Consider the following 24,745-nt stretch of genomic DNA (forward strand, 5'->3'; position numbering starts at 1 on the left):
TTTGATTACGATGCTTGATGCAAGGCCATTCTAGTATTTTACTGTGCGTGGTATAAATAATCTTGTATAAAAGGATGTGCCACATATTGGATGTGCTATTTTGTTTGGATGGTGCTGAAAGTCAGATGCTGATTGAACGAAGTTATCAAGAAGCAATGCATCACGATAAAGCTCATGAAAGAGCGTTAAAAACGAAAGTTTGCAATATAGTGATAATTCTTCGATGTCGGTATGTTTTTTTAAAGCTATAATGTTTGTGTGGCACGAATCATTTGAAAAAATATGAAAAAGAAATCTAATGGTCATTGATTTATGTGGTCTTCAAAAGTGCGACTCTGACGGAGTAGTCACCTATGACAGAAGTGCACCTTTGAAAGAAGTGTGCCTGTGACAGAAGTGCACCTGTGACAGAAGAGTCCTGTGACACTACATCGTAATCAACCACATGTACTATACACACCCTGCAGTGTTCACTGGTTCAGGCACATAGGGACCAGATGCTGTGTTCTGCTTGGACCAGTCCTCCTCGTGGCCCTCGGTCAGTGAGTAGTCGGGCGGCAGTGAACAAGCTATGGCCGTCAGGCACGGCAGTGCCTTGCTGAACAGCTCTGGGTCATACTCCTGCGGGAATGGTGACAGAGGGGGCATCCATGATTCATTCCTTGCTCACTATGATCACGTTGCAGTCAGTACTAATCTCATTGCCTTCCTTTTCTGATATTTATCTATGTATTTCTACAAATAAGCACCCAATTACTACTACTACTATTCACACATGAATAGTTCTAAATGCATATCAAGCGTTTTTCATAAGTGTTTTATATAAGGCAATAAACCATTCACGAAGTAAGCGGCAAAAAAGACACAATGTACAAATCCACCGCCTCCTATCCAGGCCTAGTGGAGTCAACAATGGGCGAATCCAGAAATGTACAGATACATATAATTTACATGCCTTAGACTCCGACTCATTTCTGTTTAAGTCGAAAGCGTCTTTCTCAGCTTTCCACAAGTGTCCTAATGACTTTTCAAATTGACCCTCCACACTTGTAAGCCTCCCTTGCATCCACGCCTAAGAGCACTAATGTGGCAAATGCTCACATTTAATAGGCGACACCTAGGCATCACCACGCAAAATCAGCACTGTCCTTGTGGCCATATTCGAGAGACAGCAAACTACATATACTTTTTGCCCGTCAAGGGCTCCCCTGCCAAAAGTTTGTTGGAGAGCATTGCTATTCCTCCAAAAAAAAAACAAGTTCACTTCTCTCAAGATAGCCGAAAGCAGATGGCTTGTCTCTTAAATTTTAAGTGGCGCATCCTTTGAGTGATGATTAACAGCTAAATAAAAGTCTCTCTTAGACACTAGTTAAGAGAGATAAAGGGCTCCAGCAACTCACCATCTTGGAGAGAGAATCAAATATGTTGGTGAAGAGTAGCATGGTGAGTCGGCGCTCTTCGCCTGACGCTGTCCCGTAAGCTCCCTGGCCGCCGCTGGCACTGTAGTAGCTCTTGCATCGCTCATAGTGTAGAGTCAGCAGCTGAAGATTTAAAATACACAAGGACGTTAGGAATGCAGCGTACAGAACTATATGGAAATCCATTGTTGTAACAAAGGCATATAGCAAAAGTAGCGGAGAGTGAAACAGCAGTGCTCATATCTTCGTTGTCCATCTCAGCTGTTTCGCGCTACAGACCTCTGCAAGAACATGGAGAACATGCGCCTTGCTTGTAAGAATATGTGTTTACAAACGAAAAGCTTAAATCTTCACTGAATATCTGCATACGAAAACTTCTGATGATTTCACCCTACACATATCCCCACTCTTTTACACATACAATACATGGCTATGTGTTTCATCTAATGGCTTTAATGAATCACTTCTACTTACAGCCATTGAAGATACTACCAGCATGTTGCGAGAATTGTTTGTGCAATATGTGCCGTCGCTTAACATTCAAGCAGATGGTAGCAATAAAGTTGTAGGGGCTACGTGACTATTATGAAGCTAGATTGCTTCAGAACAGATCAGTGAAAATTCGAAGTACAAGACATTAAAAAGACAAAGAATGTATGTAAACCAGGAAAACGAGCTCTTGTACAATCCATGTACAAGAGCACTTTGCCTAAAAATGCAGCATCCAGTGGCGCACCGACGGGGGGGGGGGGGATTCGGGGGTTGTAACCCCCCCCCCTGAGGCCGACTTAACCCCCACTTTTGTTTAACCCCTTTTCTTTCCTTACGCATTTGAGTACTGGAACTAAGATGTAAGCGGCACAATCGTCTGCACACTGGCAAAATGCGCATTTTTTTGACAATTTCCCGTGAAGAAACCGAAATTAGTGCTGTTTAGAGGGTATTGGCAAATTGTCAACCCCCCCCCCCCCTGGCAGAAATCCTGGGTGCGCTACTGGCAGCATCAATCTGCGATCGCTAATAATAGCTAATTCCAGAAGTAAAAGAAAAAAAATTACCTACATCTTTCAAAATGCCATGAACGACGCATGTAAAAATAGCTACGAAAAGCTCATTTCAGAAACTGAAAGAAAACAACTAAACTACACTTTTAAAACGCTATCTTACAACTTAATTAAAAGCAGCTTGTGCATGCTCAAATTACGAGACAGCAAATTTATTGGCGTCTTTTTAGCCACTAAGCATTGATTCGGCACTAAGTAACGCAACTAACACTGACCAAATTAAAAACAGTAGAGCAAAAAGGAGTCCGTTGTTTTTGGTGCTTGTGTGTGATTCACATGTCCATTTTCACAAGGTACGTTGAGCCTCTATGATAAACCTAACTGCATATCCTCCTTCGATCCCTCGTAAAAAACATTGAACATTGCCTTCAACCTTTTTTTTTAACTTCACTCGGGAGTGATTACACAAAATATTCATTCTGGGTGTGGTCCTTGTGTGAATGTCAAGTGGCTTGCCACTTTGACAGTCAATTGATCTAGATGTCTTTGACGCCGCAGACAACTGAAAGCAACCTTGAGGTTGTTTCAAAATCACTGAGATTGCGTGAAAATATCAGACGCGGCAGCAACATGCTAATGTACTACACGCCGCCCCATCCTCATCTCTGAGTATAAGCAGTGAGATGCACTTATTACTATAGCAAACATTAGGACGTTACGGAGATGTTTTTGATTCATGTAAATGACGCATCTTTGGCATCTAATTGTATATTTCAAATTTTTAAATTGTTTTTCAAGTTCGTAACATCACACCAGACACACAAAAAACATCTTGTCGGGCGATTATATCTCATCGTTGTGTTCGGGTCTCGGGAAGAGCTATAGAAAGACGATAAGAGTACTTCCTCTAGTCTTGGATACCTACAAACAACCTACTATAATACAATATATATAAACATTATGCAAAGTTTCTTAAAGCAGCATAAATTACAATCCTCCACAGTTCATACGTCTCACAGTCCATGGCAATGCGTTGTTAGGAGAATTTGGGGGAGCCAATCTTCTGGGAACATCATGAATACATTGCATCGATCTCCATGTATACTCACCCTGAGGGCAACGGCAGTGTACTCCGTGATGACTGAGACGTCCACGGTGAGTTTCCGCAGAAGGCGGAGAAGCATGCTCGGCTGCATTTCCCTGTACACATAGAAGTGCACCATTAGTTTAAATAGTGAGTTATACAATAGTCTTGGCTCTTTTATTCTTGCCTGCGCTGTCTGCCGCGCTCATATATAGTTAAGGCGTACCGCTACAGATGGTTCAACATGCTCAGTGTATCGAATATCGAATCGCCAATCTTCGTTTCCGTCACCGGAGAGCAACGAAGCAGACTTGCCTTAGTCACTGAAGTGCTTGGTGACGTTATTTTGCTTGTCCTATAAGACTAAGCTATAGTTTATTCATTTTTGCCTTCATTACCAAGCCTAACTTATGGCTCAGCAGAAGCCTCATATTACACGCCTAAAGAGAAAGAAATGATTTACAGTCCCCTATAAGCCTTTACTCCACCAAATTGGTTGTTTAGTAAACATTCATTAGAAGAACAATCAGTGAATGAGTGTCACAGTGAGGCACATCTGCCTTGCAAGTATGGCAGACAATGTTAGGGGCATCAAGTTGTAGAGGCGTAGTGTCAAGATGTGCACCAACAAACTTGCGGTAAATGTGCACTGCTGTTCCAGTTATACTTCTTCAACAAAACGTGGTTTTATGCACTGAAGCACAAAAATAACGGGAATGCCAATGCATTCGTTAAACACTTTGGGAATGAATGTCTTGAAGCTGGTGTCGTGCTGAGATTTTGTTCCAAGTGGATTCGCTTAGCGAACTAATCAGCCACAATGAGTAAACTTGCCAAAGCACAGTCGAACCTCGACATAACGAAGACAGATATAACAATGCAAATAAAAGAATTATCTTACCACTACTACAGTGCAACAGACATGTTTATAACTAACATCGGTTATAACAAAGTTATTTTCGTCTATGATGCCAATTCATAATGAGGTTCGGCTTGCTGCAAATTACTTCGGTAAGAACTTAGTGGTTTCGTGTTCATTGGTCGCTTGTGCAGTTTATTTCCAGTGCAAATAATGTTCGCCTCTTCGTGTATTCGAGCTCAGGATTTAGAATTGTGCTATCTGCCACAAGCGAATTTTAAGAACTCGGTAAAGTTAAAAAACACGCATAGTATTTTGAAAAAGAGAAACTGTCAATACATTTTAGCTTATCGCATTAACTAGCTCACTTTCACTTGCATGTCATTCCAAATGTTCATGCAATCAAAAAGACTCCCTACTTCAGTGTTGGCCTTTGACTAACGGTGCACTTGGCTAGTTGTTTTCGAGCACTCCTGAGCAGCAGGTTGAAATCGAGCGCCCGTTACACATTTGGATGGTTCTTTCAGAGTGCTGCCCTTCAGCTTAGAGTGCTCAGAGGTGCTGTCCTCTTTGACCTAGGAATGTGACCGAAATCTTGATGAACTGTGGTCCCGTGGCTCCTGCAGCTACCACTGTTGGCGTGGCATCTTCTGTGGCTGGTGCTATCATGTCATGATGGATGTACCATCATCCACGATGTTTGTTTACAACAGAAGGAGCGCTGAGGTGTTTCTGCTTCCAACCTCCGATTGCTCTGGCGAGCGGCTGCACGGTGGGCTTGGTCACGCTTTCTTTGGCTCTAATTTAAAGCGAGCTCCACTTTCTAGCTATGCCAGTTGGAGCACGGTAGGAACCAGCCAAATGTACGAATGTAATTGCGATGAATAATCCTTGACATCAATGACCTCAAAACCGCAAAAAAAGTTACAGCCAGAAATACCCATCGACAACAGTTATTTCCTATCATGCACAACAGCCAAATGAGTCTAATTTTCCGGGGCCTAACTTACCTAGTGAGGGCGACGAGGAAGTCGGAGACCTTCTCACGCTGCCCCTTGGTGAGAATCTTGACCTTGGAGAGTCGGTAGACAGTGTGCAATGTTGCATCCAGCAAGCTGGCGTAGTTCTCGGCATCGGTGAAGTAGTGGTGGTACTGGATGAGCATGGGCAGGACCGAGTTGCCAATGTAGCGGTTCAGGGCTAGCGCCATGTCACTCTCCGTGTTGTCCGTCTGCAGTCGCAAGAGGAGAGATGTGTGAGAGTGAGACAACACACGCGAGGAATGAGAACTGACTCCGCCTTGATACTGGGTCCGTAGCGCTCTTTAATAACAAAAAGTCTTTAATGTATCCGGTGCTGGGCAGATATGAACCTGCGTAATATATATTCAGACAACCTTATCTCTATGTATATTAAGACACGTGTCACGCACAGACTTCTCGGTGGTGCTGCTAGATGGTTCAGTGCGTCCATAGAAAAGAGCAGGAGCGGAGTACGGCTGCAATAACTGTGTCATACATGGCGGGTTTCATTGGTGGCAGTACAGTGTCGCTACATGGCTATAATGATTATTGCATTAATCTCAAAGAACATCCTGAGATTGTTTCTGCCGTATTTTTCCTGTTCTCTACAGGTAACTTTTAAACAATAAAGTGTCACATCGTACGGTACCAATGGCAGAATGGCAGAATGGTACCAATGGCTATAGGAGCCATATGGGGATGCTCGACAGCCTTGCGTTTCCTTAAACCCGTCTTCTCCGTACAACTCTCACATTTGATATTCTGCTTTCTCGCATGACGCGCACGCAATGGTGTGAGTAGGTGTCGCATTCAGGCAGCTGCAGCGAGAGATGGCGCAAGTGTACCAATGCAAGTGCCACTCCACAGTGTGGATAAAGATGGTGTGAGGGTAACTCGCTTCCTCCTTATTGACTGAGACGTCGGCGCGGGCTGACCAACTTAGCCTCCATTAGAGAGCGTCGCAATAGTACCCTGCGGAACGCTTCTCATTGGCTTCCGAACGCGGCACCGGCATGACCAAATACAATCGCTCGTACCTGTTTGTTTGTGAGGCAGCACTCGTGAAATATTTGGGTGTTATTGTTCGTATAGGGAACCATTCACTAGACATACTTGCGTGGTGAGTCGAACATCTTTAATTTCTCTGCGTGGTTCATTCAGGAAATATGGGAGGCCATGCATGTCTGCTAGCTGGCATTCTTGTATAAAAATAGCGTTCGATGCCCTTCTTATGTTTGCACTATGCTGATGTTATTTTCTCTGTCACTAAGAACATTTGAGATCCCACTACATCGTGTACATGTCACAGCCATAATATAAATGGGATATTACTTGAACAGCACAAAAGACACAAGCAGTATACAAGAGTGGTTATATTTGCGTTTTCTGTGCCAGTGTTCAGTATGTGGTGCAGGCATTCGCAACATTTAACAACAAGCACCATCACTATAGTTAACATGATGCACGCCCGCTTGTCAACGGCTCTTACAACTCCCTTTTGAAGAAAGTGTTCTTCTCTCTTCAAAGTGAGAATTTGCTGGTCCTCACCCGATCAAGCATGGTGGCTGCTCTGAGATCAGGCAAGAAGCCATCCTCAAGAAGGCGGAAGAAAGTCTCCTGAGTCTCCAGTCCGTAGACTCGTTCCAGGAACATTACGATGGACTGCTTGTGGTTGGGCTGCAGTCCAGCAGGCAGATCACTCTTTGGGGCTGGACAAAATTGAATGCGCTTTGTTAGATGTAAAAGAGGACCTTTTATATATTCGTAACAAGTTGTTTTACACCTACAAGAGCAGAAACAATTGGATAATGACTCAAAAAATGAGAGTAAGAGGACACCTCATTGCAAGTTTTGATTTATTTACAGAGATCGCAATATTGCCATGGCTTAGTGAATGCTATGTTGACCAATGTGAGGCTAGTTTCGGTCGTCAAATTTGGCCATCTCACAGCAGCTGACTTCTGGTTGACCTCGGCAACGTCGGACTGGAACATCCGGCCAAGCATTGTTGTTCCATTGAGAATTAGTACACTACTGATGCCCACATGAAAAGAAACTGCTCTGCGCATGGGTTGGATTCTTTCCGATCTTATTCTCCTGTCTTACTACCTCATTCTTGGCCAGTCCCTTGTGGTGGGTAACAAGGTAATGATGAATCTCTGTTATTTCTAAAAACTAATATTCTTCAAGTCCAAAAGGTATGGAAACGCATACTTGACCTGACTCAGAGGGGCAATTCTAATAAGAAACAGCTTTTCAGGCAACAAACGAATATTGCTACGGTTCTCGGAGTCATTTGTAAAGCTCCTTATTGGGTACTGCACTATATGTTTGCATGGACGCACTGGTGTCACCCTTGCGGGGTATCTGAAGCGTGAAACGTAGACTGAGTGCCCCTAGAAGGTCATCCAGGGGCACGAGGGAGCGCAGGATGGCGCGTGCCCGGATGCTCTCATTCTTTCCCTGGGCGATGGTGGCTGCCTCCGGCGCACACCGACCAAGCAGGTCCACCAGGGTGCAGTAGAAGTTCAGGATGGCCGCACCCATGTCGATGTCGTCCTCGCCAGGCTCCTCCTGTTGCACACCCTGCCAAGTTGAAGAGGAAAACAATGAAAACTAGATGGAGCTGTAGATACGCTCAGCTATAGATGTCCCTGTTTTGGTAGTCTCACCGGCCAAATTGGTGAAACTAGAAACGGGCATCTTCCACATAGCCTGCTAGGAACTGCCATGCTAAGAACCGGCTCGAAATTGGAAGGGAATGCTCATGCCAGTCACAACATGGCTAAAGTCTAAACATGAAACTATGATGAGATCTGCTGGCATCCTCTCAACGATGCCAGTGTTACATCTTGCTGCAGCCCTACTGCATAAAGTGCATTATAGTATTTACTGGAGTAATACTAAATGCAAATTTTTTTCAACAGGTACCTTAACAGAGAATTAGCGCCGGAGTTTGTAACCGACAGCCCTAAGCAATAGGCAGTGCCACCAGTACAGCCAGCAAAGGGCCACAACGATGGTATGGCAACTTTTAATTACGATAGCGCGAGAATGGTTTTAAATGCTTGCAGCAAATAAATTAAAATATGCTGATGTTTCTATCCATGAACCACAAATGGTTGATTATGGGCTGTGTCACTGAAACATACATAGTAGAGTGTGTGGTGAAAGCACTAGAGAACACACCTAGCAAGTAATGACACATTCAAGTCCTACTGTGCTTAAGAAGGGGTGCCAATTTTTGTTTGGCAACAGCACAACAGTTTGCTTGCTTACCATACCACTCAATATAAAGTTACAAAACCTCTCAATATAAAGTCACAACCAGAGTGGATTTGCCTGAACTTACACTTCATTCAGTTGTGGTTAGGTCCTTAAAAAAGCAGGCATATGACCAACTATGAGTGAAGCGCTGTACCAAGCGACTCTATTTTGATGTGGCACTCTGAACACACATGACCTCTATACCGCTTCACTCTCTCCTCTAGTCGCTACGCAATTTCTCAGCTGTAAACATCTATTCAAATGGTTCACATATTGTTCCCACGTCATTGCTTCCAGATTCATACTGAATGCACTCCTCAGAGAAGTCGCGATGATGTGTGAGTACTGCGCAATGGTTTATTATATGCTCTCATCTGTTCCGTCACAACAGCACAGCAATCAGCTCTGCCTTTCGCAGCAATGGTAAGCCAATGTGAACATTTTTCCTCAGATTTATAAGACCCCACGAAATTCTAGCTCTTACACAGAGGCATCACTGCTGTACAGCTACTGTTCAAACAGGAGCACACTAGTTGGACACCGATGTGCGTAGAATCCACATCGGTGTCCAACTAGTGTAGACACCGGATTCCAATAGAATCAGGGCCACACTTGACTTCAGCCAACCAAGAGAACAGGCTGGTTTCAGGAAGGGATATTCTACGATGGATCATATCTATGCCATAAATCAGGTAACCGAGAAATCTGCGGAGTACAATCAACCTCTCTACATGGCTTTCATAGATTATGAAAAGGCATTTGATTCACTAGAGATACCACCAGTCATAGAGGCATTGCGTAATCAAGGAGTACAGGAGGCATACGTGAATGTCTTAGCAAACATCTAGAAGGACTCCACAGCTACCTTGGTTCTCCCCTAGAAAAGTAGAAAGTTACCTATCAAGAAAGGGGTCAGGCAAGGAGACACAACCTCTCCTATGCTATTCACTGCAGGCTTAGAAGAAGTATTCAAGCTCTTAGACTGGGAAGGCCTAGGAGTGAGGATCAACGGCGAATATCTCAGCAACCTTCGGTTTGCGGATGACATTGTCCTATTCAGCAACAATGGAGACGAATTACAACAAATGATTGAGGACCTTAATCGAGAAAGTGTAAGAATTGGGTTGAAGATGGATATGCAGAAGACAAAGATACTGTTCAATAGCCTGGCAAGGGGACAAGAATTCAGGATCACCAGTCAGCCTCTAGAGTCTGTAAAGGAGTACGTTTATCTAGGTCAATTACTCACAGGGGACCCTGATCACGAGGAAGAAATTTATAGAACAATAAAATTGGGTTGGAGTGCATACGGCAGGCATTACCAAATCCTGACTGGGACCTTACCACTGTCGTTGAAAATAAAAGTGTACAATCATTGCACTCTACCGGTGCTAACATATGGGGCAGAAACTTGGAGGTTAACAATGAAGCTCGATAACAAGTTAAGGACTGCACAAAGAGCGATGCAACGAAAAATCTTAGGACTAACGTTAAGAGACAGGAAGAGAGCTGTGTGGATCAGAGAACAAACGGGGATAGCCGATATTCTAGTTGACATTAAGCGGAAGAAATGGAGCTGGGCAGGCCATGTATTGCGTAGGATGGATAACCGGTGGACCGTTAGGGTTACAGAGTGGATACCAAGAGAAGGGAAGCGCAGTCAAGGTCGGCAGAAAACCAGATGGGATGATGAAGTTAGGAAATTTGCAGGCGCAAGTTCGAATACGCTAGCGCAAGACAGGGGTAACTGGAGATCGCAGGGAGAGGCCTTCGTCCTGCAGTGGACATAAAATATAGGCTGATGATGATGATGATGATGGGTAGGAAAAATGGCCAAATAAACGCCTATGCTAAATACACCCCATGCAAACACCACCGAGTGTGGTGGACTTACCAACTGACAAGAATGTCCGCATTAGGCTTCAAAATTGTCACAATAAAAAGTCTAACCAAGCCTTCAGAAGTACAAAGCAGTTTCTCTATGAGCTCTTGAATTTAGCAATATCCAGCATATATGACACTCATGTAGCTCTAGCCTTCTTGGAATAACAGGTATATCAGCCTTACTTGCTTCAGTTCTCAACAACTCAGAGTGATGTACTCCACAATGCACTTGTGACTCTCTCGCTCGTCTTTTTTTCAGCTGGGGCTCACAGGCACGGACTTGCAATGTCAGAACAAGATACACAACTGGCTAAGCTGGTCACAACATCCAATTAACTCGAAAGCAATGTTCAGCAATGCAGAATATTGATTCTTCCCATACACTTACCTGTTGCTGTTGCTGCTGACGTTCGGCAGCGATGCGTTCAGACATGCGGACGGCCTCACGGATGGCATCTAACAGCCCTGGACCTTCACCCCGGAGTGCTGGACCCAGACACTCCGGCCGGCGAATGAGGAGGCGGATCACCAAGTTGGCATTCTCTTCCACTGTCTCACCTGTAGTGATGAGATTTGGAACATTTAGCCGCAACATTTAATTCAAGGCAACACAAATGAGCTGCCTTCCCCTACAATGAAACAGTTTGTCGTGTCAAATGACAAGACAAGCATATAAAAATGAGCTGTGAGAAAATGGGTGCAACAGAATGCCCTTTTCTGGTTACATTGGAAGTAGCAAAGGCTTGTAGGCGTTCATGATGCATACATGCAACAGCTTGAAATATGTTCGTGCACGATTACAAAGAATATTTTTATAACCACTGTATTCACAAATGAGCCTCGATTCCATGCTCTTCTTCAATTCCACCAAGCACAATGCCACCATGCAGTTGAAGACAGAATTGATTTTCAACCCTTTTCCGTGATTCCTATAAAGAGAAGAAGAAACGTGCATCTGGAAACAGATGCACGTTTCCACTACTACGTTTTTGAGTACATATGCTCAAGTGCATGGTCACAAACTTTACACCCACGATTCATCCTGGAGTGGCAATGAAGCATTGTGACCAGTGCAGTTGAGAAGGGGAGAAGCCCTGTTATGCACGTTCTTTAGTCAAAGCGGAGTGTCGAGTGGAGAAGCATGCTACAATATGGAGTAAAACATCAATAAAATATTTCATATCAGTCGGTTTCAATTCAGCACTGCCGAGCATAAGAATCACAACAAGACATCACTATAAGTGCACTGCAGGCAATCAGTAAAACTTATTTCCTTCGATTTCCTTAACAGAAAATTGCTTTCCTGTAAACCACTCCTTGATTAACTAAAAGGCTGTCTTTACTCGGCTTATTTACAAACAGTGAGAAGTTCTGTTACATGTTTACTTTGGAAGGAAAGCTACTAGGGGCCGGCAGTACGTATGTCATCGACGTTTCTTCCTGTCTTATTGGACTGTTCTCAATTTCTACACAGAACAAAATACTCCAAATTCATGCCATATTTGTTAGTAAAAACAACATGCTATGTGTTTATGATCTAGTGCCACCTAATTTCTGTAGATGCACACATACCATTGACCCAGACACAGAAGCGCAGGAAGTCCAGGTAGCGCTCTCCCTCTACTGGGTCCCATCCAACGTCAGGGTATCCACGGTCCACAAGCTCTAAATTAGACTGGAGGCCACATCGAGACATGTAGGCCGCTATCTTCTCCAAGTTATGCTCCCTCAGGGCAAGAGCCAGCTCCGAGTTCTCCATCAGGGAGCTGTATGCCACATCCAACGGGGTTGAACCACGTAGCGACGGGCGTGCTACAACCAGGTAAAGTGTCCATGATTAGCATCAACTTGTCTACTATTGCCCTCGCTTGTAGTGCATCACCGCATATTCTTCTGTGTTCAGTGGTCTGAGAACAGACAACAAGCATTGTGGTGAAAGACAAATTAAGACAAATTCAACTATTAGCACATTAAGTTGTGAAAAGGACAGAATATAACTTAACTAGAACGTCTCATTTACCCCACTGATGCAATATCAGTAACCTAATTAAATCTACGCAGGAACACGACACATATACATAGAAAAAGGAACTACTCTGTGTATAATTTTTTTAAACTGAAAACACATGGATAGAGTGGATATGCAAGGAAAAAGAAAGAAAAATGCAAGTCGTGTACCATCAATATACACATGCGTTTGCTCAACTTACAGAGCAGAATGTTGCTGTTCTCAAGAAGGAAGTCGAGATGGTCGAACATGGCCTTCTGGTTCTGGCGACTGGTGCGGCAGAAGTAGCACAGGAAGCGGCAGCAAGACACGACCATCTCGTGAGACGTGTCCTGGAAAATTCAAGTACATCGAAGTTATGGAACACAAGTTTCTCAATGCCCACTAACAGTGCCGCCATGGGTACCTTTAGGGAAAGGATTTGCGCAATAAGTTTTCTTAAGGCTATCATGAAGTCAAAAATAAAGAACCTACATAGAGAAGGTCAAAGCTTTAATAAAGCAATATTCCAAGCTTCGTCGAACAAGTGGCCCACCATAAAGCAACTCCAAATTGACCCATTCCACACCATATTAAGGTGCAGTGACAGGTTGCGTTTTCAAGATGCAGCCTAGTTTATTAGGTAGAACGTAAGAATAACTGGATGATGTTAATTTAAACGGCCTGCATGAAAGAGAAAAAATAAAGTTCTAATACTGTTTTAAGATGTGGGCCACTTGTATCTGGAACAGACTAAATCACTGTTTAGCTTCTTTATCTTCACTGCAACTTCATTATGACCTTTTTCTTAGTTGTGGTGTTTGACACCCTGAAGCCTCACGGTGGCTCATGAGAGATTCCGTGGTGGAGGACCTCATATTATTTTATCATAAATTTTTGTAAACAGTAAAACACGTATTTTCATCTTAACACAACACGTCTTACCTTGTCGGCTGGTGTGGCTTCGGGTGCAGATGGTGAGGCAGGCGAAGACGCAGCCGCAGGAGCCTGCCCTGAGGACTGTGTTTGGGCCCGCTTTCCTAGAGTGTTGATCATGACGTCCATAACATTTTCATTCACACGCAGTACACGGATGAGGTCTGGATGTTGGAAGAAGATTCTGTTGTTCACCAGGGCCCTGCACACACAAAGGTTGGCTGGTTTAGAACCATAAAGATTTGCAACAAAAACAAAGCACTTTCTCTATAATAATTTTATACTCAAGATGACATATAACAATGTGCCATTGTTATTATATGCCTAAAATGTGCTGCTACTTCTTTTTTAAAATAGTTCAAGTAACGTAAAAGATCCTGTAGAAGAATGTACTGATGACAGCATTCAACTGACTCATGGGGCCAGTGCAATTATGTTTCTAAAGAGTATAGTTTAAAGCCTATTGAAGTTCTTTTACATGGAGCCCTGCGGAAGGTCTTTTAAAACCAGTGGCTATAGTGTTGAAACATGCATAGTTTTCCATTCTATTATATTTACGATAGTGTTAGCCTTCTCTGGCTGTACCAGGGTTAGACTGATTGTCGCTGTTATCGGCTACGTTACGCTCACTGCAGCACAACAGCTTTTGTTAGTACTCAAAGCAACATGGGCACAGGAGCGTGTTGCCATACTGGGTAGGAGTGGTAATAAAACGCTCGTGAACTCTTCGAGGCTCACTACATCAAAAATAAAGGTACCGCGTGTGCAGATGATACCTCAGCCATGGTGTATGCGACTGAGATGCACTCATTTGCAGCACACAAGTAACGGCAGAGATAATCCTTCAATGTCACGTCATATCTCCGGTGTTGCACGTGCACAGGAATTGCGCCATGCCCCACCTTCAATTTCAATATATCAGGTGGTAGTTGGCGCTCTCTGTGTATGTGTGTTTCTCCCTTACGTGTGTCCTTTTAGTGCCCTAAAATCATGTTTTCCATGTACAAATAGCTAATCCGCATCTGACCTTGTGCTGCCCGCAACTACGTTCAACGATTGAATGTTCAATCATGATTCGTTAGCTATATACATTGCGATGCAAATGATCGATCTTCTAAATATTACTACTAGGCAAGAATAGACTGCCAATTACACATTAAAAACGTGCAACAATTATGTATGCATAACTTGAGTAATATGGTAATTACGTATTACCTTATTCATCAAAGTGATGTCCAATTATGTACAGCATAAAGCACACCACACACTTTGCACACCGACAAGTCTTGTCCATCACATGTATAGCTTTGCATGTGCTTGAGATCAGAGCTGAGCAAATGGCAGTACTGACAGTACTTAAGCAGTTATTTGAACTTATGTACCAAGCGAGCGAAGCACAGTTCTTGCTGCATAAATGTGCATGCATCATCAGCAAGTGGATCATGGGCTGAGAACCAAAACTTAGACCACAGTATTGGCTCTAACCAAGAGAATAAATACAGCTCTCCACAACAATCAAATTGTACTTGTATTCCTCTACATTAAAGAAGCATCCCAGTGATAACACTTGTTCATAGGGCATCTCAATATTGTCCCAATGTCTATGCACTATTTCGGATACAAATAGGACATCCTCTGGATGTCCATTGTGGATATCCTATTAAGGATGTTCGAAGGAAATCGCACATGGACCTGTTTCGAATATCCTACCACAGATGTCCCAAGGTTGTCCTATATAAACGTTTTTCGGCATACACGTGAATATTTGTCCTCCAATCGAGGCTTTTTATTAGAACCTCCAGGTGACCGAATAAATTTTGTCGCAAGTTTGAATTACAATTCCAAGCTATCATGTCTGAAGCTCACGTGTACGCCGTACTTTACAACTTTTCTGACGCAATTTACTTTAAAGACTTCACTTAGTTCAATAAGTCACTTGCGCTTGGCAGAAGGCCTAGAAGAATGAGGAGTATATTGCACGTCTGCACACGTACATGCGCATGTAATGTGCGCAAGAAATGTATGTGTTCTTGATCAATGGGCGCTTTGCTTATGGCATCTGCAACACAGCATGTGCTGTGAGTGTAATTGACATTTTGGCAAACACTGTGAAAAAGGCTCCGTTATATGTCCGTAAAATGCAAGCAGCAAGTCCTCATAATGTCCATCGTATACATGCAATGGATGTCCGCAGGACACAGTTTTTGCGGCAGAACGATCATGTAAGGGACGTCCGAAGGACGGACTCGACACATCCCTAGGATATTCATGTCCGGGCAGAGGATGCCCATAGGATAGCCATGGGACGTCATTGCTGTCACTGGGATTTGACATGGTCTGTCATATGACAATCGTCTGAGCAAACTTCACTGGCACAGGTTTAGAGGCAAATCATGCGAGATTACAAGTTACCGTGCTAACAGACCACAGTGTGTTGTAATAAAAAAACTCACTTCCTCAGCACAAAATATACAAACCGCAGTATCACAGAGCTCTATTTAAGACCTCTTCTTTTCAATTTACTATATATGGTAAATGATTTCCTATATATCCTGAAATATTCTGAAGCTATTTAATTTTTGAAGGCAACACATTAAAAGAATGAGAGGTTGCTTTAAATGAGAAGTTAATTATTGTTCAAAGATGGTTTAACAGTAATAAGCTCACCAATAATAAAAACAAAACATAATACTCCACCTTTCATTAAAAAATAACAGATTAGGACAATTTCTCGTAACGTCTGGATAATAAGCCATCGGGTGAAGCAATCTCTTAAGTATCTAGGAGTGCCTTGTGAATCTAATTTGAATTGGGGTACTCACATTAACAATATATGTAATAAAGCCTCATATCGGTGCCACATTTTCTTAAGAGCATGTTAATACTTTCCAAAATTTATATTGCGCTCAAGCTATTGCGCATTTGTTCACACACACCTAGCTTATTGTATAGAATCTTGGGGAGCCACATATTCTGCCTATTGGAACCGCTCAACCAAATAAAAAATACACAATAGTTTATAACATTCTCTAAGTTAGCAGATGACGGCGCACCTCTCTTTATATTTCTTCGACTATTGCCACTTGGAAGCATACACAAATGCAAGGTTACCCAAGTCACAGACAAAATTTTGCTAAAGAACGTACCATTTGAATTAAGCATATTTACACTACCAACACAAAATACGTGAGCATACACTAACGACTTCAGCTTGCCTACCTGCAAAATTGCTTGTGGTAAGACATTAGCCAAATTTAATGCTGTCCTAATTTAGAATTGTATTCTGCATAATGTCAAAGATAATTCCTTTTTACTGGCATAAAGTAGTTTTTAATAAATATGTGAACAACTATTGGTGTTACTAATAAAATTCTTGTGTATTATTTACTTTTTATTGAAAAATTGTGTGCGCCATATGTTACGCTGCTGTGAACGAAAAATGTGCTCTTCCTTCCGTGGACCAGACACTATGGTGCCCAACAATGTTTTATGTATGTATAATAATATTTTCGGCAGAAATAAAAGACGTGAAGGGAATGAAGAAATATGAATACGAAAATAAAATGTCCGACATACCAGAGGCTCTTGCGCATGACTTCCTCTTCGAGGGGTGACATCTGGACCGGCAGTAAGGCACGCACCCGTCCGAGGTGGCTGAGTACGCTGATGATGTCAGACTGACTGCGGTGGCTGATGACGTACGTGTTCTCCAGGGCGTTCATCAGCTCCCCGACTGAGTTGTATATGCGCAGCAGCAGCCGGAACATCTGGCGCACCACCTCGCGGTCCTCAATCTCTGACTGCTTTGCCCAATTGACCACCACCTGGACTACCTTGCGTGTGAAGATCTCTGCACATAAAGTGTACACATCATCATCATCGTCATCATCATCATCATTCACCGTAGTGAGCCTGTTTATGCGTACTGTATGAAAAAGTCGGCAGATCCCACGCTTTGTGGGAATCGATGTCATGTGAAGCAATGTGTGGGGAGCCTGCCGAGTTAACGAAACGACCATGGGAGGACCGACGCGTAGGTGACTGTTTCATGACTTACATGACATGCATGTAATCACATTCATGTCATGAGCTGTCATCTATATCGAAACCCGTTTCAGTGGTTTTTGAGTGTTAATCTTTTTCACTGAGTCATTGTCATTTTTGCTGAGTCATGCTTACGACTATGACTTCTGCCATAATCATTTAGTGGTTCCTTCACTTAGCGCCCACGTCTGAACCCTTTCCAGGGGTTTTTGAGATTTAATCACTTTTCGCTGTGTTATTGTCATTTTTGCTGAGTTGTGCTCATGAATGTGACTTCCACCATCATTCATTAGTGTTTCCTTCACTTAGTGACCACGTCCGAATCCATTCCAGTTGTTTTTGACTGTTCATGTTTATTCGCTGGGTCATTGTTATTTTTGATGAGTCATGCTCATGACTATGACTTCCACCATCATCCTTTAGTGTTTTATTCAGTTAGCACCCATGTTCGAACCCATTCTAGTTACATACCAAGTTAACGAAATGATCATGAGAGCATCAGGACGTGGGTGGCTGTTTCATGACCTACATGACACTCGTCATAACATGTCATGACCTATCATTTAGGTTAGGCATACACTCATGTCATACTATGGCAATTTTGGTGCCTACCAAGTTAACGAAACGACCGTGAGAGCACCAAGACGTAGGCGGCTATTTCATTACCTACAAGACTCACATGCCATGATATTCATGTCATGCCCTATCATTTACGTTCGTCATACACTCTTGTCATACTTTCTCAATTTTGGTACCTACGAAGGTAACCAAACGGCCATGGATAACAGCACCAAGACGTAGGCGGCTAGATAGATAGATAGATAGATAGATAGATAGATAGATAGATAGATAGATAGATAGATAGATAGATAGATAGATAGATCTGTCAAAGCGGCAAACGTTCGACAAGAAATGCTTCGCATTTAAAAGGATAACCAGTTGATCACTAGAGTTACAGCATGGGTACCAAGACACGGGAAGCGCTGTAGAGGATGGCTGTAAACTAGATGGGCCGACGAAGTTAGAAAATTTGCAGGCACAAGTTGGAGTCAGCTAGCGCAAAACAGGGGTAATTGGAGATCACAGGTAGGTCGTCCTTTAGTGGACATAAATATAGGCTGATGAAGATGATGATACTGATGATGAAAAAGGCGTATACAAGTGATATATAGTTACCTCTATTCTGCTTTAGCCATTTCCACCCTATGCATTCAAATTTCCTAACCTTATCGCTTAATAGTTAACCGAATACTCTGCCACCATCCACTGTTTTTCCTTGACTGAACCACTTCTTGAGCAGACAATCTCGGAATGCAATTACACAGCTATCACACCAAAAAAGGCGATGAAGGCACTACGGAAGTTTCTATGTTCAAGTGATCTATAGTTGAAGGACTCTAATGCCCTCCCCTCTTTTTTCTTTTTGTGTGTGTGTGTCTGTGTTCCTTTTCTCTCCCTCTCTTTCTGTGCCTGGCTTTCCTCTGCATTCCTTTACATCTCTCAGTCTCCTCTTAACCCGGCCCCAGTGTAGGGTGTAAAATTACGTGTATGTCTTCCGCTTACCCTCCCTGACCTTTACATGTAGCTTCTTTCTCTCTCTGTCTTTATCTCAACTAAAATAGCAGCTATACCCGTTTGCTCTTTAATGGATATTGCTTGTCTTCCTATCTTCTACCTTTGATTATATTGCTTCATTCTTTAGCTTTCTTTCAAGTTTCTTTGTTATCCTATAAGTTTCAGCCCCATCAAGTTGGCGCTTCACTGTCTCCTCTCTTCTGTCCCTTTTTCACGAAATGTATTTCGCGCCATTCTCAAGTATACCTAAGAAACATCGAGTAGCACTAGCAGGATGCATTGATTACACATACTATTCTTAGGAAAGACATCAGCAATCTGCTTTTATTAATCTAGAGTGCTGATTGAATGTACTCCAAACTATTTTATCCATTTCCAGGCTTCCTCCTCCTAAGGTCTATGATGCATATCTTTAGTTCAATCAAACTGTTTCAGTTTCAGTAGTGGTAAGCTCAGGTAATGTGCTTGGATAAGGGAATGATGAAAGCCACAATGGTATAGACCTCTCACAGTAGAAGACAAATAGGTACTGTACCTTCTTTGCAAATTTTTCCATCACCACCACCTTGATGTCAAGTCTAGTTTGTCTCAGACAATTCAGTCTTACGAGAAACGTGCGGCTTAGTTTTAACAATTGTTCTTCATGTAATCTATGTGTGAATCTCGAATGTAACTGAATCGAATAGTTAACGCTCGAAAATGTATATTCGATTTTTCATTTATATTTGATATGGAGGCCCGCACAGTGCCACATGTCGCGTGCGTCACGGAGCTCCTCGAGATCGATGCCGCCCAGGAGAGCGTTTCACTTTCTTTTCGGCTCAAAAGGAGCGCCAAACCAACCGCGGACGGGCCGCCCCGGCTGACGCGGTAGCAGACGGTCACTGCGAGCGCTCACTGACGTCGTCCGATGAGGGTTCGCGGATAGCGCCCGAACGCCGCATTTCGCACAATGGCGCACGTCGGCCGCGGCCGCCTCTGCCGGTACAAGAACGTTCCCCCGGGCAGGCAGCACCGATCGAAATGATAACGGCGAAATGAGAGGCAATGGCAACAATAGCAGCACGTTTTTCATAAAATGCAAACGCATGTTTGAAGATCGGGCCGCTTATTCACCGATAAGCACGCGGAACGCGGTGACGAACTTCACGCAACTTCAACAGCTGTCAATTTAACCTGCACGCGTGATCATAGCAATGAACACAGCCGATGAGCCACCCGTACGAACATAGCAAGCAATCGGCAACGGCTTGCGGCCTGTTATCGCATCGGCCAGCTGCGAATTTGCGGTGAACGCTGCGTAGGCCATTAGGTCTAATCAGCACTGTTTCATCGGGTGTTCGCGACATAAGGTTACGGTTTGGTGCCGAATAGACTGAGATGTATGCGCAGCCGCCGCGCAACACTCGCCACCTCGTAAACGAAAGCGAGTGTGCAGAAGTTGTTCACGGCCGCCATCTTTGCTATACACGTACCGTGCGGCGGTTCCTCGTTCCCCACGCCGTTCGTAGACGAACATCGTGTCTTGGAGCTTCAAGCAACCGGTCTTAAGACTAGCTTTGGATTTACACAACGGGCGCAAAAGTATAATGAATAATGACCCGGTTCCTTGCATTTGCGCGCAGCGCGGATAAGCGAACGAGAAGGTCCACGTGGGAATGAAGGGGGGAGGGGAGGGGCGTCGCGCGATTTTGCCGTGACCCTGTAGATTTAGGAATCTTTTACAGGTGGAAAACCACACGCAGAATCTGACAATGAAACTGCGCGGACGGCGCCTGTTCTTTAGCGTCGGCGCTGCTACGGGTGCCGCGGTGATCGAGCCACGTGATGCGGGGTCATTTCGTCTTTCGCCCAGACTGGCCTTGCGATAACCCATCTGCCGGGAAGTTGGGCCAGGCAGATTTGTATTTTGGAGAAAACCTGGAAAGATATACTTTTTTGCAATAATAAACGATCGCCGCAAGAGCAAGTCCACTATTAAACTCAGGAGGTCATTGGTATTGCGTACAAATTAACGTCCCTAGTTCATTAGTTTGAGGGAAAAAAAGCATTTGATTGAGTTGAACAGAAATTCTATTGAGGAAGAAACATGCTTTTCAGAACTTCATATTCTAGAGCTTATGTGCAGTCAGTGCTGGCATACTATAATTTTGTGTTGACTTTAATAAGAGTGGACCTCACTGTACAGCTTGATTTCTATGTAACTAATTACCTTACCGATAGCTTTCTACATACTTGTGCAATGCCAGGGGACTCCCGAGCACGTGAATCACCGTGGTTTCTTGCCCAAAATTTGTGTGTGTGAACTTTTCTGAACAGTTTAATGCTATTTCGATATTCGACTTTTTTTCTTGATTCGATTCGAAATCTACTATTTCGTGTTCGCACACCCCTAACAATTGAATAAAGGTTGCCAAAGAAACCAGGATGAACATTTTTACAAATGTAGGCACTACTAGTAATTCAGGAATGAACTACCGTGCCACAATGATTGGCTGCTTGAGTTTCACAGATAGCTTTGACTTTTCCACATTATGTTATGTTGGTACAGTGCCATGCGTGATCCATGCTTGTTATGGATCACGCTGCGCTAATGCTAATGGACACCTGCCTCGCTAATAGCACTGACTTGCTAATGGCTATTGGTCCGACACTTGCTGCACATTGTTTTATTCAAGAAAATAAACATTGCAACAGAATGTCCATTTCCCTACAAGGCCCAGCAGTAGCCACTGTATCTGGACCAATGAATGTTTGAGTCATTGTGTGTTTGCTGAAAAAGTCTCAATAGAATGCAGAAAAAAATAACGCAGGAACTCACCTGGGAGTTAGACGTCTAAGTATGCGTAAGTATTGTGCCACTTGCTCACCTCCACGCAGCCCGGTGTCATTATCAATGTTATGAAACTTGATCTGACCAGTATAAAGAACAGCGCCGTGGTGACACGAACTGCTACGGACGGCAGCGCAAGGTGAATTGACGCAAACTACTGCAGGTGGTGGCGCCAGGTGCGCTGATGAGGTTCCGATCATTAGAAGCTGTTACCGATCCGCGTCGAAGCATCATGAACCGTGGTCGACCGTACTTTGGCGGCGGCTGCGTATGGCGCGGCCGCGCGGGCCCTGTCTTGAAAACTATCTGTGATGGGGGCAGAGTGCGCCGAGTGCTGACAGCTTCGCCTGCGCTGCCTTCTCGCCGCTTAGTTCGCGTTGAAGCAAGACGCGAGGGCCCTATCTTCAAAGCGATCGTGTTACGTGACGGACGGAAGGGTTTTAAAAAGCAGCTCACCTTCCGGGAATATGATGTGCTCCTTCTCCTCTCCGCCAGTCTCCTCCTGTGACTTCACGAAGTTCACAAGGGACATGAACTTTTGGCGCAGAGTGCTCGTGCTCTCAGCCTCGCCGTCTGTGGCCTCCTCATGAGCCGCAGAGGCTGCCTTGAGCCGCTGCACCAGGTCCTCGTGCATGGAGCCCAGTGCCTCACGCAGGTTTTCCCCACACGGGCACTGGTCGCTGTTCTCCTCATCCAAGTTCTTGAAGCCGAGGATGGCACGCATCTGGGTGGATTAGCAGAGCAACATGAAAAATAAAAGATGGGTTATACACATGCATAATAATGAGACACACAGAAAGGCAAGAGTAAACCGTAACAAGTTCTGCAGCTTAAACTGGATGTCATTCAATGTAATTGAGAACTTGCTCGTCTCTGATATTATGCACTGCAAGTCGTCTGCATTGACATGTACTTGTCTGGTATGCCTCTTTAGTGCAATGTTTATGTGTATTCTATTTAATACACAAGCAGCCATCATGCAACAAACGAGCAGCCATGATTTGTCGAATTACTTTCCAGAACTTGACTAACAAATTGTAATGCACAAAAGTTCGCTTGTTACAGATATCTACACAGTGCGTAATTGTGAAAATTGAATCACACCCCCAAAAAAGTTTACGACTTGATATCTTAGCTTCAATATTGCTGTCACTCTTACGAATTCTGCGGCATGATATTAGTTGACAGAAAATGGAGTTTAGAACATAGCATGGTTTCAAGAAATATGGTTTCGAACATAGCATGCGTGTACGCGTCACCGACATGACACAGGAGGGACATGAGCCCCCACCCCCTGGTCCTTGGGTACGGAGGGAGTGCTGGCTCAGCCTCCATGCAAGCTATGCGAAAATTGTATTTGCTGTCGGTGAGAGATCAGAGGTAGCGATTTCACATTGTAACTTCGGGTCAAGATGTACGCTGAGAGCCCAGTTTTAATGCGATAGCAATTATATGGACTCTCCAAGCGGATTTCTTTCGTCATCATCGCCGTCGCCTTGAGGATCCGTATAAAGTCCAAGGGCGATAAAATCGTCGCAGCCCGCGGTATACTGTATGTGCGATTGAAAGCGCGCAAGGGACGCGCGCTTTCAATCGCAAGGAACGCACGGCGGAGAGCCAACGCGACCGTCGCGCGATAGGCCGGGGGGGGGGGGGAGGTAGGGGCGACGCTGCGTGCGGCACCAACTGCGTATCATAGGCCAGGGCGCAAGGGGGACTGGAGGCTCACTCTCTCACGCGTAAGGAGAACGGCGGAAAGGCAGAGAGAGAGGGAGGGGTGCGGCTTCTACTCTGCCAACAACTTCGTACTTGTACTTTGTGAGGCTGCGGGCGGTCGCACGCATCGTATCTTGAAAGCAATCTGCACACGGCTCCTTCCTTGGTATATGCTGTGTTTTCGCCGCTCAGTTTCCGTTGAAGCAATAGACCGCACGAACCTTCGCTCACTGCTGAAACCGCGCTAGCGTTCACGCCAGCGTTTTGACAGTGGCTGTTAGCTGTCATCGAGTGTTATCTCTTCATGCTTTATTGTGCACGCTGACACAGTGCGCGGTAATTCCATCAGTAAGCGAACGTGTCCAAGTTTATGCAGCCAATAAAACTACTATCCTTACTCCGTATAGCTCTCTACGAATTTCCTGTCGCAATTGATGCTTTGCCTTTCGGACGAAACTGCGACTTTGTTAAAGTGACTGCTGTTATGGTTGGTCTTAGGCACAGTTGTGCCCGGTGGCTGTTCTCGAGAAAGATTGCTGTACTGGCAAACCTGCAGCGATGAAATGCCATTCATAGCCCTTCGTCGTTGCAAGACCAGGGAACTGGCGACTAGATCAGCGTCACCTGAGACTAATGGACAAGCGATTATGCTTCGTATCTTCGGCTGTTCGAGAGCTCAGAGCTGATGGGCGAGACCAATTCTGAGTGATCGGTCTCGTGCGTCGTTAAGCGGCAACGTCGCTGTTTTCTGTCATGGTATAGATTGTGGCAGTCAAACAAAAGAGCTCACTTTGAGTCAACGACAACGCCGCCCTTCGTGGAAACGATATTCACCACGAAAGCCCTTCTCCTGGCCTTGTCAAGCCGATCGTCGTGGAATGCCCCCTAATTCGTGCAAGGGGCCAACGTCATGAATTTCCGTGGAAACGGCTCCAAGTTAAGGTTCCGAAAATGGCACGCGTTTGCCCCGTATGTGGGGGATGGTCGTGCAATCATGGAGCCAGAAGATCGCGGGAATCGAATCCCGGCCGTGGCGGCCGCATTTAGATGGAGGCGAAATGCGAAAACGCCCGTGCACTTGCGTTGTAGTGCACGTTAAAGAACCCTTGGTGGTGA

The 24,745-nt window shown here is 44.3% G+C and overlaps 1 protein-coding gene across 1 annotated transcript in view; it reads right to left on the bottom strand.

Moving 5' to 3' along the window:
- Positions 1 to 24,745, bottom strand: part of LOC119465324 (ryanodine receptor-like) — a 268,769-nt gene that overhangs the window by 90,393 nt on the left and 153,631 nt on the right. The window contains 12 exon segments of the mRNA XM_037726127.2: positions 461 to 621; positions 1,401 to 1,541; positions 3,532 to 3,622; positions 5,376 to 5,596; positions 6,936 to 7,096; positions 7,733 to 7,973; positions 10,927 to 11,096; positions 12,111 to 12,350; positions 12,749 to 12,878; positions 13,471 to 13,663; positions 17,038 to 17,311; positions 22,370 to 22,637. Of these exon segments, the coding sequence (XP_037582055.1) occupies positions 461 to 621; positions 1,401 to 1,541; positions 3,532 to 3,622; positions 5,376 to 5,596; positions 6,936 to 7,096; positions 7,733 to 7,973; positions 10,927 to 11,096; positions 12,111 to 12,350; positions 12,749 to 12,878; positions 13,471 to 13,663; positions 17,038 to 17,311; positions 22,370 to 22,637 (2,291 nt within the window).

The sequence above is a fragment of the Dermacentor silvarum genome, chromosome 9 (genome assembly GCF_013339745.2).
Source record: "Dermacentor silvarum isolate Dsil-2018 chromosome 9, BIME_Dsil_1.4, whole genome shotgun sequence".
Classification (NCBI taxonomy): domain Eukaryota; kingdom Metazoa; phylum Arthropoda; class Arachnida; order Ixodida; family Ixodidae; genus Dermacentor; species Dermacentor silvarum.